Source organism: Pangasianodon hypophthalmus, chromosome 26, assembly GCF_027358585.1.
Source record: "Pangasianodon hypophthalmus isolate fPanHyp1 chromosome 26, fPanHyp1.pri, whole genome shotgun sequence".
Taxonomy (NCBI): domain Eukaryota; kingdom Metazoa; phylum Chordata; class Actinopteri; order Siluriformes; family Pangasiidae; genus Pangasianodon; species Pangasianodon hypophthalmus.
Window position 1 is genome coordinate 13065175 of NC_069735.1, and position 17335 is coordinate 13082509.

General features: G+C 39.2%; 1 protein-coding gene across 3 annotated transcripts in view; it reads left to right on the plus strand.

Moving 5' to 3' along the window:
- Positions 1-1057: 1057 nt before the first annotated feature.
- The window catches only part of nlgn4xa (neuroligin 4 X-linked a), an 80371-nt gene continuing 64093 nt past the window's right edge, over positions 1058-17335 (plus strand). For 2 of the 3 annotated variants that reach the window (XM_026932267.3, XM_026932268.3), the window contains exons 1-2: positions 1058-1530; positions 7651-8410. In XM_026932267.3, coding sequence (XP_026788068.1) covers positions 7945-8410 — 466 coding nt within the window. In that variant the 5' untranslated portion in view covers positions 1058-1530; positions 7651-7944. The remainder of the gene's footprint in view (positions 1531-7650; positions 8411-17335) is intronic. The other variant, XM_026932270.3, reaches the window with a different exon arrangement.

The window sequence follows — 17335 nt, forward strand, 5'->3', positions numbered from 1 at the left end:
ATCCATCAGAGTGTCATCTGAACAGATGCTTCAGTAGAAAAGATTAGACATGAGGAAAATCAGCCTTTTTGTACAAAATCAGTTAACATGCTCAATATCACAGATTTGCTTACTTTTAAATATGGACCTAGAAATAGTGCAGAATCTTGATTATGAAATATTCAAGATATTGAACATTTACTTTCTTTGTGTTAAATAATTCAAAATTCTAAAACCTGTTTATTTTCAATTTTAAATGGGAAAAAAAAACAGATTTTCAATATGGTCTCAGACTTTTGGACCCTGCTGTGCACAAGTCCACTATATATGAAGAAATAGTTCCTTTACATCATATTTTGCTTCATTCCACCCAAAGTGCCACTCTTCTTATATATATATATATATATATATATATATGTGTGTGTGTGTGTATTAATAGTAATTTGGACTCGATCAAGTATGTTAAGCAGTGTGAAGTACAGAGTTGATGATTTTGTAACACACTACAGCACATTTCAGTGTCTAATAATGAAGGATGAGAGAGAGTGCACTTTATGATAGGCTTTTTTTTCCTAACGCGCGAGCAGGGAATGATGGATACACACGTAAATGATGGATACATTTTCTTTCTTTCTCCCTCATACACACTCCTCATCTCGCACAGGTCACCCTCGGCCATTGCTGTATCCCGAATCCATTTCCGAGGCCCTGAGGGTCGGTGCGCGCGCCTCGCTGCATGCTTTTTGATCTTTATTTTATTTATTTCTTTTTTCTCCCCCGCGCGCTCCACGACGTCACCACACCACCACGTCGGCACCGTCGCGCGCGAGACCCAAACATTCCCATTGTACGTGAAGAAAGTGCGTGCCGCGCGCTAATGATAGCCCACTGCCTAGTAATTAAAAATAACTTCCGGAAATCAGCAGTGCGCAGATCAGGGACGTGATGCATGTAATGGGAGAGTCAGAGGATGAGAAAAAAGAATCCATGACCCTTCAGGAGTCATGCGTGTACATCAGATTGTGAAGGAAAAAAAAAAAAAAAAACATTGGCACGCGCAACATGAGCGTTTCAGTCCAATCGGAGTCGCGCGCTCTGGGTGAAGTTTAAAAGGATTTCGCAGCTGGTTAACGGTGATGGAGTGAATGCGGCAATCTATTGGCTGTGGGCTTTGTAAATTCCACTCGGCGCAGTCCAATGGCAACTGAGAGAGCGCGAGAGTGAGAGAGAGAGAGAGAGGGGGAGAGAGAGAGAGAGAGGTCCAGCTTTGGTGTCTCTCCCTTTAATCTCTCCGTCTTTCTCTGTAGAAGCAACCTGAATCTCTGCATTTAAATGCTCGAGCGCATTGCATTAATAAACCCGGATCAGCCACACTGTCTCTTCTGTTCTTCTGTTCATCGGACTCTTTGGATTGGATGTTTTTTTTTTAAGCGGGGACCGAAGGATTTTTGGGGACTTTGCTTTCTCGTTTGTTGCATGTTCATGTTTGGCCATATCCCATGAAGTCGGTGCGCAGCTTGGAGAGAGTCCTGTGATGCAGATAATGCACAGGTGAGAGACAGCACAGCGACTGTGTGTGTGTGTGTGAGAGTGAGTGTGTGTTTATGTATAGTTGGTTGTGTTTTGTTTTGTGCTCGTGCAAATTCCAGTTCTGCCCTATGCACATCTAAAGGAGCTGCACGCGCGAGCATTTATTTATGTATGTATGTATGTATGTATGTATTTAGCGGTGAACATTTGCAAACCTGTTTTGTAAAACTGAGGATTGTCACAGCCATGCATGCTGTAATGACACTCTATGATGTGGATTTGACTTTTAAATCTATCTCGCAGTTCAGTAAACCAGCTCGTGCATTGGAACTATTTCACCCGCGCGCGCGACTGATAGTGTGATGCACGGGGTTTTGGTTTGAGCAAAACTGCATTTTATTGATTTATTTATTTATTTATTTTTGACAGGAGGTTAAAAAAAAGTGCTGGAGAACAAAATAAATCCACAGGTTTAATTTACCACCATGACTTACCTGTGGCACTTTTTAAAATTTTGGATTGTGACGTTATAATTTTCTGCCCAGCTCGAGCTGACTGGGTCATTGCCCGGGGTTACAGGCGGTGGGGTAGAAGGATGATCAGGATGGGGGAATGAAGCTACAAAGCAGTGGCATCTTTAATGGAAACTCAAAGGAAAACTCCACGCATGCATGCTTGTTTGGAAAAATCCAGAAAACACGCACACTTCCGGCTCGAGACAGGAGTGTGACGTGTGTTTTTAAAAACGCAACAAAACGCAGCTCTCGTCTCTCCTCTCTTCTGAAGATGCAGTGCGTCCGGTCGGGTCTGGTCTAACCCTCACCACTTTCTCCACACACACACACACCCACACACACACACACACACACACAGTCCCGCACTAAGCCGCAAGGTGGTACTGTGGACATCTGCATAAGCAGCAAGGTGCGAACCGGGCATCCGTCTAGAACCGCGCATGCGCGTTAACCTTGCATGTCTTCCAGCGCGTCTTCCATGTTGTCTGACTCATGATTATGCATGAAGCGTCATTTAAATGACATTGTAGGCTAGTGGTGTTGGTGTGCCATATCACTGGATGAGTGAAATGTAATGACATGACCTCCAACCTGACATTTTAGTAATGTGTTATTCTGGTGAGTTGATTAGATTCCATGAGTGACTCCCTGACTTGTCATTTCGCCCCTAGATAAAGTCTTATCTGCACGGTGACGAGAATCCGCTCACACATGCGGATCCTGAAAACGGCTCATTACATGCCTGAAGAAATCTATCTTTACAAGAAGGCGATTGAGACCTATTGATTTCCAATCAGTTTGGCCTACGGCTGTGCAATTTCTTTAAACAAGCGCACAGGGACCTGTCTTCTAGTGTGTGACTCTTAAATGTATTCCGATTCTTTATCACCACAGCCTTCCTTCTGTAAGCGTCGATATTTATTTCTGATCCATATCGCAGCAGTTGAAAGGTGCTGGATCTCCATCTCTCTCTCTCTCTCTCTCTCTCTTCATCTCTCCATCTCTCTCTCTCGGTCTGGATCGCCAGCAACACAACACAACCGTCACCTTCGAATAAGTCCTCCTCTCTATTCACTCACATCTCTCTGGGGTCCCTGTCCTCATTCTCTCAGTCGCTAGAACGATGCAGAGGGAACTCTGCTCAGGAAGAAAAATATCGAGCTGGCCATGTTGAATAGGTGATAGTGGGTACGTTTAGGGCAGTGGAACTGTCACTTCTCTTCTTTAAAGTTCACTCAAAGGTCAACGGCAGCTTTGGTTCCTTCTTTCTCTTTCTCCTTACTGGTCCAGCTGGAAAATAGCTTCAGCCCTAGCATGTGGCTGTCTCACTCGACACTTGATCGGACCCCTGCCCCTCAGCCTTCTACCAGATCTTTTAGAATAATTAAAATGCAAATGAAAAGCCCTGTACCTTCATTGAAATTCGTATGAGTTATCACACACTCATACACACACACACAGTGAATGCTATCTTCTAGCTATTTTCACCCTCTCCCAGGCTTTTGGATGTGAGGTTTAAATGAGGGTAAAGGGTGTCACATCTGAGGCTTCTCTCTGATATCACAGGCTCGTTTCATTCAAGGATAAATGAGGCACTGAAGCAGGCCTTCGAGGCTGCCAGTGACAGGATCCAGACATCCAGACCCCAGAACACACACATACACTCATAGCTTTAACTAGATATCTAAATATTTGACCCTCAAAAAGTGGCACACTACTTGGAACCTAGCATCCTGAGGCTTAAACGATTGACAAATAATTTCCAAACAGCAGCTGTCCCAGCTGTGAATTTCCATACGAAGTGCAGGTTAAGGCAAGTATTCTGTTAGATGGTTTTAATGGCCTTTATTGATGTACTGCTAAAATCTCTACATTTGCTGGCATTTATAATTGCTAAGGTTTTTGAAATTACGCATCAGCTAAGGAGCATCTATTGAGCATCTGTTCATCATTTTATTAATAATTTTAATGAACTAATATGAGGTTTTCCATCCAGTTCTTTTATGCAAATTTAAAAGACGTGAATAAAAAACCCAAAAGGCCAAAATAAAATATACAATGTAAATATTTCAAAAAATGGGTTTATGCTTGGCTGAGGTGGAATCGATGGCCTAGCTATAAAGAAGAAATGTGTAAAAGAATGAAGGAAACAGGTTTTTCAAATAAGTGATGACATAAAGAGCCTAAATTATCTTTCAGCTCTATAGCTTCATATATCTAAACATAAACGTAATCATGCACTCTTCGGACAGATGGAGATTTTCTTGAATTTTGCAGGACTGTAAATAATGGAAGCACAGCTTCATTTGCATTTTTCTTTTGCTGACCTTTCATAACTTTGTTTGAAATCTGCAGTGTTTGAAATGTCTTTTGTGATGTCTATTATAACAATTGGTTGATGCATAATATACAAAAAAAACTCTCAAACATTATTAGCTGTCTTAGTTTCTTTGGCTTACCTTTTCTTCTTGACCCAGCTTCTCTACAGACCAGTAGTTAAAATCTATGATCTACTTCCATGAATTTTTAACTCGCTGTGCCAGACAGGTGCAAATAAACCAGTCTTTACCTGGAATACTCCTTCCAATGCTAGTTCAAAGCTTATTGATTATTCTGTAGATGCTGGATGGCCCTAGACTTGGTGAAAAACGTGATGGAAATATTTTTACACTGTTTTTTTCCCCCCATTTCCTTACTGCATTGGAAATGAAATTACGGGCTGAACAGTGTGGCCCATCTCCCTGGATAGAAGCCGAGCTTGAGAAAGGTCCTGAAATTTCAACCCATGATAATATTCATAGTATTCATGAGGACAGAAAGACCAAAAGGATACCAGAAAAATTGTAATACTAAAATATTTTGCAGAAATCACTTTCTTCCTCCAGTTTCTTTGAACCAGAGTTAATGGAACCAGTTTAGACTAAATAACAATACTGAAGACAAAATATACAAAACGGTGATATCTGGTAAAAACTATTGTTTAAAAGTGGTCAAACTCCATTTGAAGCACTGTCATAAATATCCAATCTTTAGAGAACACAGCAAATATTGTCAAAGCAGATGCTTCCTGCATGTCGTCTTGTTTCTACACTCTTTTAATGCTAGACATCTGAGGTAGCAATGTTTATGCTTCCTCTAGTGACCATTGGTATGATGTAGTATAGTAAAACATTTTGAGATGGTATTTCCCATGACGAGTTTAATTTAATGTGAAGATCTCAGTTAGTGTATTATAGCTGCCTTGCTTTGCTTGAGCACTCAACTTCTCATGAGAACTATTATCTTCCATCTGTTCAGATTGCTCTGCAAGATGTAGCACTGCAGTTAACTTCATTCCACATTTTTGCTTTCTTGGTAAATCAGCATATGCTTTAGATATGGTGCAGCAGATAATTGTAAACGCACTGATGTGTGGTCACCTTTCTGGTTTCCAATGTTATAACTAAGGCTAGTATTCAGGCATTGGAATCTAGTCTTGGATCAGACATGTAGGGCACATCAGACTCAGAACAGTCTTTCTTGTTAGGAAAATGGCTTCCATTTTTATTGTAGGACTAAATCATTAAGGCTGCCAAACAAAAGCCCACATACCCCCTCCCACTATAAATCCAATCCAATAACGTGAACCAAATGTGCGTGATCAATTCATGCAATTAATATGCCTTGAAACCACAGACATGCTAACCTTGCTGGGTGGGTTTACGTGCACACTTCCTTTCTTCCTGTTCAAGGAAAAAGTTTGTTCATACACTAATTAATAAGAATTTTAATTTTTTTTTTTGCGAATAGTATCTAGATCTTAACTAACAAGCAGGAGCTTTTCCCCCAAACACCTGGTGGTTACTGTTAATATCGGAGAGTTCAAAATCATGAGTGATAACTTGTAGCAATGTACAAAGTAAAAATGCAGAGTTCCTACAAAAAAACAAACAAACAAACAAACAAACAAAAAATGCATAAAGGTTGGCAGGTCTGAATCCATTCCAAAAGCTGACAGATTTTGCATTTTATATACACTATATGGTCTAAAAATTTGTAAAAACCTGATCATCACACACATTTTATGCTGTAGCGTTACAGTTTCCCTTCACTGGAACTAAAGGGCCCAAACCTGTTCCGACATGACAATGCCTCTGTGCACAGAATGAAGTGCATAAAGAAATGGTTTGCCATGTCTTTTTGGGCTCTGTGCAGGCCTCTCAAGTTCTTCCACACCAACCTTGACAAACCATGTCTTTATGGACCTTGCTTTGTGCACACAGGAACTGACATTGTCCAAACAAGTTGAACACCGTTGGGATGAATTGGAACATCGCCTGCACCCCAGACTTCCTTGTCTGACATTGGTGCCTGACCTCTTGTGGCTTAATGGGCAAATCCCCACAGCCACACTCTAAAATCTAGTGGAAAGCGTTCCCGGAAGAGTGGAGGTTATTATAACATTAAAAGGGGATTAAATCTGGGATGTGCAAATGTTCAGCAAGTGTTCAGGTGTCCACCATCTTTTGGCGAAAACATTTTAGACTTCCAAACATTAGTTTTCCAGCACAAAATTAAATGTATGTCAGTAAAGAAAGCAGTGTATTACGTAAGAGACCACTATTCAGACAAAAAAAAAAAAAAAATGAAGGCTACTGGGTTTTGCACACAGAAATAAGAAGCAAGTGCAACAGTCAAAGTCTCCAGAAGAACTGTGGCTGGTTCTGCAAAATGCTCAGTAAAATTTACCAGCTAATTTCCATGTAAATCTACACAAATTGTACCTGAGACTACTAATTTTTTAAGCAAAAGGTCACACCAAATATTGACCTTGTTTCATTTATTACTATGTATTGCTTTTTATAGTATTTTTTTTTAATGTAGAAACATTTAATTTCAGTATTTTGAAGGCATCTTTACTCCACAGCATTTCTTTGCAAGCATATATATACAGTATATACTTCTTTTCCTCTAACACAGCCACATTTATATCTCCTGATGAGCTGTCAGTCTAAAGATTTAGAGTTCAAGCAGTGCCTAAGCATTGTGGCAAACTAATAGCTTTTCATCATTAAACCAAGATGAAAGCATCCCTAGTTATAAATCTGTAATTAGTGATCTTGGTGAACTTCTAATTAAAGTGATGACAAATGGATATCAATGGGTGGATGTTCAAATTACTGCAGAAGTGAAAGAAAGAAAGAAAAAAAATGGACATCTTAAAAAAAAAAAAAACTGGACATCCAATTGTTCAGCCATAGAGAATAAATTAGCCATAGTTAGACTTTTCAGGGTAGATAAGTAACCTTTTTGATTGCCCCAGTTGTAGCAACTGTGAAACAGATCGATTGTGTTTTATGGTTACGTTGCAACTATTCCACATCTAACGTGGATATTCGATCCTCAGTTTTCTAGACTGCTTACAAACTGTGGGTATCTGCAATGAGAATCAGATTTCAAAATGGTAAATCCCAGTTTCAGCTACGATATTGTGAGCTGACTTGGAACTGTTATGCTGAGTGTGCATATACTTTGCAGGCTTACTGTCTGGTGTGACTTGAAGTGCAACTTAAGGGTTTTCAACTATGCTGTGTTTGTCAGTGTCAGGAAGCATGAATTTTAACAGATTGTACTGTTTGTCCTGCAGGCAAACCATTGAAGATGGAGTGAAGAGTGGAAAGTAGTTACACTGGAAGACAGCAAAGAAGACGGAGCTACCTTTTTTGTTTCTATCAAAGGGTAGCTGTTTGACAGATTTAAAGCTACCACATCAAGCAAGACCCGTTTCCTTGGGATGGGGGGTTCTAGTGTTGGTGATGTGATTGGAGGGTGTCTTGCCTATAAGCTGCCCATCATAGCCTGAGACAGGGGTTTCACCTCATCTGTTCAGGTGGGATTATAGGACCGTAGATACCTTGTTCTCCCCAACCTCAGCTGGACCATGTCACGGCAAGGAGGAACCACATGGATACCTACAACCATGATCCAGCCATTTGCCAATCTACACCGAATCTGTTGGATTGTAGTAGTGGTAGGTTCTTGCTTAGAAGTGGCCCAGGGGCAACAGTATCCAGTTGTCACTACAAACTACGGCAAGTTGAGAGGCTTAAAAACATCACTGCCCAATGAGATTTTGGGACCTGTGGAACAGTACTTGGGTATTCCCTACGCTCTGCCGCCCACAGGCGAGAGGAGGTTTCAGCCTCCAGAGCCACCCATGTCTTGGCCGGGTATCCGAAATGCCACTCAGTTCGCCCCGGTGTGTCCCCAGTTTCTGGAAGACCGCTTTTTACTCAATGATATGTTACCTGTATGGTTCACTGCTAACTTGGATACAGTGGTAACCTACGTGCAGGACCAAAGCGAGGACTGTCTATACCTGAACATCTATGTGCCCACTGAGGATGGTATGTCACTTTTGGTGTTTCAACTGTTTTAAGAGAATTGTTTTTTAGATTCATCCCTGTAGTTATTTGATTTCTGAACACCTTTCGAACCACCATGGCAATGAATCCTGCAGAATTCTCAGAATGTACCGAAAGTTGATATAGATACCAGAATACTGAAGGGAAAAAAAATAATAATCAAACCTCAGAAACCCCACAAAGCATTTGGCTCAATGGCAAGGGTGCTGGTTGTGCAGACTGCTGAGGCTCTCAAAAGAGATCTTAACAGTATTGATTTTCTTCAGTTGAGAAGCTCAGTCAGAGTGAGATCTCATAAACACCAAATATCGCAATGTATCTTTTCAAAAGTGGATACTTGCTTGGTGCTTATCTGGGTGTGGCCTATGCCACAATATCATAATAATAATCTTCTCATTGGTTCAAATGTAAAAGAAAACTGCAGTCTAAACATTTCCTTCCACACAGTATGGTGTTTTTAATTTCATTATATTTAGTGCTAAACTTTGACTTTTAACTGGAAACCCACAGCGCAGATGTCTGCTGAACTTGATTAAATAAATGATAATGGACAAGGGACAAGGAATATAAATGAATAACACACATTAATACAATGACTCAACTTTTGACAGATTATGCAGCCATTTCCACCTTGATGATGTATTGTTATGGTCACATCAAGTAGGTGGGAAACTTGATAAGGCATTTTCTGTCAGGGACTCGATTCTCGAACTATGTGAAAGGCCTGCATGACTCAGCAGGCATGGAATAATCTCTGCATATCTTCCTGCTAGGGGTCTACCGCTTACTAACAAAGATGGTGCAGATAGCTGAGTGGTTAGGACTGCTGACTAGCAACTGGAGGGCTGCCACTTTGATTCTGGCTGGGCAAATAAGTATGCACCATATACCAGTGCAGTGAGGCTGCAGGAAATAAAGTCATTGCATTCACAGTGATATTATTATGCCCTTTGCAGCCACTGAGGCTTTCAGTGAGGCTCTTAAAATTGCAATAGTGTTACAGTTGCGTCTTTCCAGCAAGGTTCAGCTATAACTTTAAAATAATGGGGAAAGTTTGAATAAAGGTAGTTCTAAGACATACTCAGAAACTGGAGAGTCTATGTACATCTTGATTCACTGGAAGGTTCTATACAGTGTTAAAATAAATTCAAGTGCCTCATCAAAACCCTGTAGCTTATTATAAATCGACACTTGTATTAGAGATGCAACTGAATACAAATATATTATTCAGAATGAACAGATAATGTGTTCTAAAGAGATACAAATACAGATATGAATAAGAGGGGCACTGTTTGGTTTTATGTTAGAATGCTTGCTAGGAAGGTTCACAGGGCATCTGGTTAAAACTAGAGGTGTGTATCATGACTAGGATCTCACAGGAGGCAACAAAAAAATGTACCACAACCTGGAAGTTTTTAATGTTAATGCAGGCATCAGCAAGTGGTCAGATATGAAGCTTGTGGGACCAAAAACACATTCCTTAACATTTACAGCATTCACTTATTCATCCGTAGTACCTGCCTAGTCAGGGCTGTGGTGGTTTAAATTAGGCTACTAGTTTGTTCATAAAAACTATGTGAGCAGGATTAAAAAAAATGTCTTGTTTAAACTCTGGCCCTCTTACAGGAAACATGGCAGCAAGTCTTTTAATGCTTTGAAGTAAAAAGTGTTCCAAATCAGCCCACCGTCGGCCCACCGATCATAGCACTCAAAACTGCCCTTTTGAAATCCCAAGTATTGTCAAAACAGCTTGGTCCTTCTAGATGAAATGAAGCTTTATGTAGATTCAGAATGGCCTGTTGTTGCAACATCTGCTTTCAGAAAGAAGCTGGAGTACAGGGCTAGCATGGTAAACTGGGTTAAGCTCCAGTTCTCTGAGCTGGCTATCTCTGAGCACAAAAAGCCTGATTTATGACTTTGTGTGTGCAATGGGATAAATTGTACACACAAAAAGTCCCCATACTGTGTGTGATTTACAAAGAACAATTGCACGATGCAAGCTTGGAGGCGGGGGAAACAATACGTAAATTAGGTTTTTGTATGCAATAAGTTTTGCCAGTAGTGATATGGTCCAAAATATTACTTGATACGATGTGAATAAATGAATTAAATAGTTCAGATATTAGCATGTATTATGTTAATGAGGTACATAAGAATGCCAGCTGCTCTGATTAAATGCTGATGTCATCGGTTGTGCTAACATATGGGCAATATTTTAATATGAAACCAACTTTGTTAACCAACTATGTTAATATTAAGTCATAATTTGAGAGACTTTCTGATTATTTTACACAATTTAGATTCAGCTCAACATTAAAACAGTTCTCCCAACTCCCTACATTAATGCATGTGCTTCAGATGTGTTCATTTGTGCATGCAAATGTGTGAACAGGGCAGTGGGTGTGAAAAATTAATAAAAAAAATCCATTTGCATTGATAGTGCCCTGTATTTTGCACCTTTATATAGTAACATCCCAATTTACATATTGCACATTAAGGCAAACAAAAAGTCTAAACACAATCCTCCACAGATCCTGTTAGTAAATCAGCTTGCACAGTATCAAGTTTGCACAATGTTTTTGTACACCTTTACTGAATCATGGCCTTATTGTCTTGCAGATTGATGATGCTCTCTAGGCTATTTTGCAATTTGTTTGTTCATTCGTGCATTTTTCCTTGTCTACATTAGAAATGGCACTGAAGAGAAGTGAAGGACCCGGACATAATCCTTTATGCAGAGAGCAATGTGAAAGCAGAGGGACATTTTATTTCATCAGGAATTAATCAGAATGAAAGCCTGAGCGTGGGCGGGGCGTGTTCTGGGTGAGGAGACAATGCCGCAGCGGGCTCTCTCCACTCTTTAATTGTGAGCATTCGCTGCGTCCGCTCTCCATCGTGCAGTCTTTCAAAACAAGCCATTCACAGAAGCAGAGAGGGAAATAGGAAAAGAGCAGTTCTGATAAATCACTGCTTGTTACCTCCAGCAAGCACCGCCACACAACCCCCCTCCGATGGCATAATAGCCGCTTTGTGTAAATGCTGAAACAGAGCTTGTATGAAGAATCTCCATGGGATGGAAATGCTAGATGTCACGGAACAGTATGTGATTCCCATATGGAACAGACTCAGATGTCTATTATGTGTAATTATTACAACCCCCTTACAGTTTAGTGGCCATGTCATTATCACTGATTTGATGCTGAAGCTGTGTTGATTTCTATTTATTTATGTTTTGTCTATTATTATCTAGTGAAGGTCACAAGAGAGAAAATAGTTTTAACCATTTGATCAGTTAGTAAAATACTATTTGAAAAGTGGTTTCTTTGGCTTGAAATAAAATGAAAACATTGCTTTCGATATTTCGTTAAAATATCAATGACTTGTCTATGACTTTTACTGAGCAGTAATGGAGATCCATACAAAGGCAGGAGTGCCAATACTTTGATCTCCATGAAAATAAAAAGACTGCTGAGTGTAGGAGAGGGCATTGATTACTGTGGTAATATTTAATAGTAAACTCTTGCACAGGTTTCACTAGGCTGTTATGTTATACCCTAGGCAGAGACAGTGTAAATTTTAACAGCTATTTGTTTCAGTTTTTAGTCTAGTCTAATAATAATAATTATTATAAATGCTAATAACATAATACTTCAATTCAATTTGATTTTATTTGTATAGCAATTTTAACAATGGACATTGTAAGCTTTACAGAAACATATAAATTCAGGATATAAATTGTAAGTGTATGAATTTATCCCTAATGAGCAAGCCAGAGGCTACGGTGGCAAGGAAAAACTCCCTGAGATGAGGAAGAAACCTTGAGAGGAACCAGACTCAAAAGGGAACTCATCCTCACGTGGGTGACACTGGATAGTGTGATTATAAATAATTCTAAACTGCATAGTATATGGTCAGAAAGTGCAATTGTGTAACCATGAAAGTTCATTATAGTTTATACATGTCTCTTTTGTAGCAATTGTAGTCCTAAAAACTATTCACAAAAGGCTTGACTAAACAAATACATTTTCAGCCTAGACTTAAACACTGAAACTGTGTCTGAGTCCGGAACACTAATTGGAAGGTTGTTTCATAACTGTGGGGCTTTGTAAGAGAAAGTTCTGCCTCCTGCTGTAGCCTTCACTATTCGAGGTACCAACAAGTAGCCTGCACCTTTTGATTGAAGTAGGTACTGCAGTGCGAGACCATTCAGTGCTTTATAGGTCAATATTAGTAGTTTATAATCAATGCGAAATTTGATTGGGAGCCAATGCAGGGTGGATAAGATAAGGGTGATGTGGTCATATCTTCTGGTTCTAGTAAGAACTCTGGCTGCAGCATTCTGGACTAACTGGACTAACTAGCTTGTTTGTGCACCTACTGTAACATCCAGACAGTAAGGATTACAATAATCCAACCTAGAGGTAACAAAAGCATGCATAAGTTTTTCTGCATTGGGTAGTGACCTTATATTTTTATCTTATCAATATTTCTGAGATGGAAGAAATTATATCTACAAACTGATAACGATCAGTCAGATAAGACCTGAGCCAGGAGAGGGCCGTTCCCTTAACACCAACAACATTTTCTAGTCTATCAAGGAGAATAGCATGATTAATGGTATCAAAAGCTGCTCTAAGGTCAAGCAGGAGACACAACCCTGATCATAGGCCAGTAGTAGGTCATTTCCCACATTGACCAGTGCTGTCGTTGTGCTATGATGAGGCCTAAATCCTGACAGATTCATGAATGTTATTTTTATGTAGGTATGAGCATAACTGCTATGCTACAGCCTTTTCTAGAATCTTGGAGATAAAGGGGAGGTCCAACTATAGGCCGAGGTCAGGTTTATTTAATCAGGGTTTTTATAACTACTAGTTTAAAAGATTTACGTACATAGCCAAAGCTAAGAGAAGAATTGATTATTTTTTGAAGAGGTAGGTAAGGGATCTAGTGTACAAGTTGATGATTTTGATGAGGAAATTAGTGTAATTAGTTTGGTCTCTCAAAGCGGAGTAAAACTTTCTAATCGCTGATCTGTTATAGTTAGTTATCAACTTGTCTGGTTTTAAATTTATAGTCTCGAATTTATAATTATAAATGTATATTCTGAATTTATAAATGCATAGGTTTATTTTTTCAACATCATGCAATCATAAACCCCTTCATATGTGTTCAAGTGTACAAATACACTTTTTTTGAAAACCTCAGCACTGTTGAATTCTCCCTTCTGATTGGCCAGAAAGTGTTGATTAATCTTCTATGACAGCAGCTCTGACAATAGTTCTAACTGCAAGATTTATATTAATGCGCTTGTTCTAATACATTATCATTTCTATAGTAACAGTTTACACTGGGACTTGCATGCCAAATACATGTAATCTTACATAAGAATAAATAGATTTTAAAAAATTATTTAACAAAAAAAAAAAAAAAGTATAATAATTATGGTGAATATGGTGAAGCTTTCTTTAACAAGATATTCATTTAACATTTATGGAAGGACCAATGTTCAACAACATAAAATGTAACTATAAATGAATAAAATGTATGATGTTTTTAAATAAATACAAAATGTAATCAGTGGCAAATTAGTGTGGAAGAGGAATAAAACACTTGGGGATGTGCTGTTATAAGAAAATAATAATAATAATAGAATGTAATCAAACCCCATATTTGGTCCTATTTTCTCTGAACCACTGGAATTAATCGGGCACATCATGGGAATAATTGGTCACTCTGCCGTCACAATTGCCTCCTATATGAAGCAAGGCTGGAAAATCTGTAGTATTCAGGGTGAAGTGAGCACTTATTGTTTTCTGAAAGGTTTATTATTGCTCATACAAATATACACTCTATGGCTAGAAGTATGCGGACTCCTAACCATCACACCCACATGTGCTTGTTGAACATCCCATTCCATAACCAAGGGCATTAATATGGAGTTGGTCACCACTTTGCTGCTATAACAGACTCCACTCTTCTGAAGGCTTTCCACTAGATTTTGGAGCGTGGCTGTGGGGATTTTTGTCCATTCAACCACAGGAGCATTATTGAGGCTGGGTACTGTTGTTGGGTGAGGAGGCCTGGGATGCAGTTTTCCTATAACAGCACATCCCAAAGTGATTTATTCCTCTTATACCACAGCAATTTGCCAGTTAATCCCAAAGGAGTTTAGTGGGGTTGAGGTCAGGGCTCTGTGCAGGCCACTCGAGTTCTTACACAACAACTTTGGCAAACCATGTCTTTATGGATCTCGCTTTGTGCATAGAGGCACTGTCATTCTGGAACAGGTTTTCAGTGAAGGGAAGTCATTCTAGACAATTGTGTGCTTCCAACTTTGTGTCAACAATTAGAACTACATATGGGTGTGATGGTCAGGTTTCCACATACTTTTGGCCATTTAGTTTATATTTGAATTCTTGGTGATCATAGACATGTCATAGACATGGTTTTTGCTGTGTATTAAGCAGATAGAATTAATTTTCTTAAGTCTAGATTGTTTAGAGCCTTACTGAGTTTGATGAGTTAATCCAGTTAGGTGTTTAAGATATCCAAGAGCTCTTGGATTGACTGGAAACACAGATGTACAGCCTGAAGCAGGGGAATGTGTTGGAGCGATAAGATGACCGAGGCAGAAGAGAAAGAGTGTGTGGAATCCTGTCTCTGACAGAAAACTAGTGGCGTGTGAGCTATGGCAATGAAATGTCCACGAGCTAGGCCAGGAAACAAGGGCAGCCATGCAACCATGCATGCAAACACAAACACACATACACACACACCCAAACACACCCATACAGTCTGTGTGTTTAAGTAGCAGTTCCTGTAACTCCTGTGTGTTTTGATGATTGCTATTCATTTAGTGCGAGTACTGCTAATAAATTTCTCCATTTCCAGAAATTCCTCTCTCAGACGCTACTGAGGCATCATTATAAACTTGTGACTGATGCTTCCCTGTAGCATGCCGCCATCCTGCTTTAATTATCAGCATAAATAAATAGTGACCTCCAATCGATTTGTCCTAGATCAATACATTCATGGCGCAAAGTAAGCTGCGCCTCTCTGACGCATATCGACATAACCGATAATGGTGCAGACGTCGTTACTGAGTCATCTCTCTCCCCGTCTGATGATGTCATGGTCTGCAGCCACATTCTGGCATGCTACGCTAATTTCGTTTGTCTCAGAGGTGTCAATAGCGCTGAACATGTTTTAGGCCAAATGCACCACCAGCCGAACTCCATCAGAGACACAATCAGAGTTTAGAGAACAGTGAACGAGTCATCAGTAATGTTCTTCTCAGTGACTCATATGCCATAATCCTCCTACCAGATCCTAACAGCAGGGAATGATGGGAAAGCAATATTAAATGGTGACCGCTTCCTCTCTTATTCTGTTGTTCATGCAGATGTTGGCTGAGTCATCGCAAGATTAAGATGACGAAATTCAGAATGATTATTTTTGAGCTTTGCAGATGCATGTTAGAGCTGCCAAATTCCTCTAGAAGTTGCATTTTGTATTTTTTTCCTAGTATTTAAACGCATTCAATAATAATCAGTAATTAAAATGTCTATAATTAGACATATGTGCTTCTATCATGTAAAAAAATGGAAGGCAAATATTGTGTAATAATACTTTCTTATGAATATCGTTTCATTCTATAACTTCAATAGTTTCACATAATTTTTATTTGCCTGCACTGTTGTATAGAAGACTTTGCCATATCAAAAATGATACACATTTTTTAAAAATCAGTTTATGTGTAATGTCTGGCATACCAGTACCTGTGTAGATTGTGGCTATAGAAATGATAAAGTATTAAAATTAGTGCCTTTGCAGCTGGCACCACTGAAATGGTGTAACAGAAACACCTTCTAACCATTTAAATCAAGAATTCAACAATACCGTGATATAGACAATCATTAAAGACAAACCCAAAATCGTAGACCTTTTGCGATCATTGAAACCTCAAATTGCGATAGTTTTTATCGAACAGTGGATGTGTAGCCCCTGCGTAAATGCTCCACGCTTACCTGTGGTTTGTTTGATTACTTAATACCTTTACATCTAACCATCCTGCCGAGAGCTGAGTACTTTGTCATGTGTTCTGTTTTTAAAACCTCATGCAGCAACGTTAGTTTAAAGATGGCTATTTGCATATAGCCATTATTAATTCCCTCCCACGAGTTACTGAACAATAGGCACTAATCAAGGCTAACACTTGTTGCTAGCAAATTTGGATTCTAGTTTTAATCACATAATGCAATAGCTAGATTACTACATTGTGTAATGTAGTAATTAGCCTACTTTTTGTCTGATGTATTTAGACTAAAATCTAGTTAGACTAATATTGGCCTGTTAACAAACTTGGTTACCTACTAAAGTCAAATAGTTTCTGAAGAATTAACATGGGCTAATCTAGCCACTTAGCTGGCTGATGTTAGCACAGTACTGTGTTTAGATAGCTTAGTTGCTAAATAGTTTATACTGTAATAGTTTAAATAGTTTTACTGTGAGGCCAGAAAGACACACTGGTAATAAAAAAAAAAGGATTGTTGACATGGCTAAGACAAAAACTGTAATTTGGTATTAACAGGATGGTAGGTTGGTTTTTTAAACATTTAGCAAGGGTGCTAGAAATGTCACAGATGTTGTAGTAAGTAAAATTTGTACTACGTCTTTACCTTTTTTTTTTTTTTTTTTAAACACAGGCTCTCACTGTCTCACTGGACAGCCCTGTGTGTTAGACATTTAGCAATTTGGGGATATTTGAATGTAGCATCAACACTCACTGAGACTAGGATCTGCCATTTTTGCTATTAAAGTCTTGTAGCATTGCTGTGGCCCTTGTTTTTGGTATCAGCTGGTAACCAGATATAATTATTCCATGGACAGAGCACCGAGAGTTTT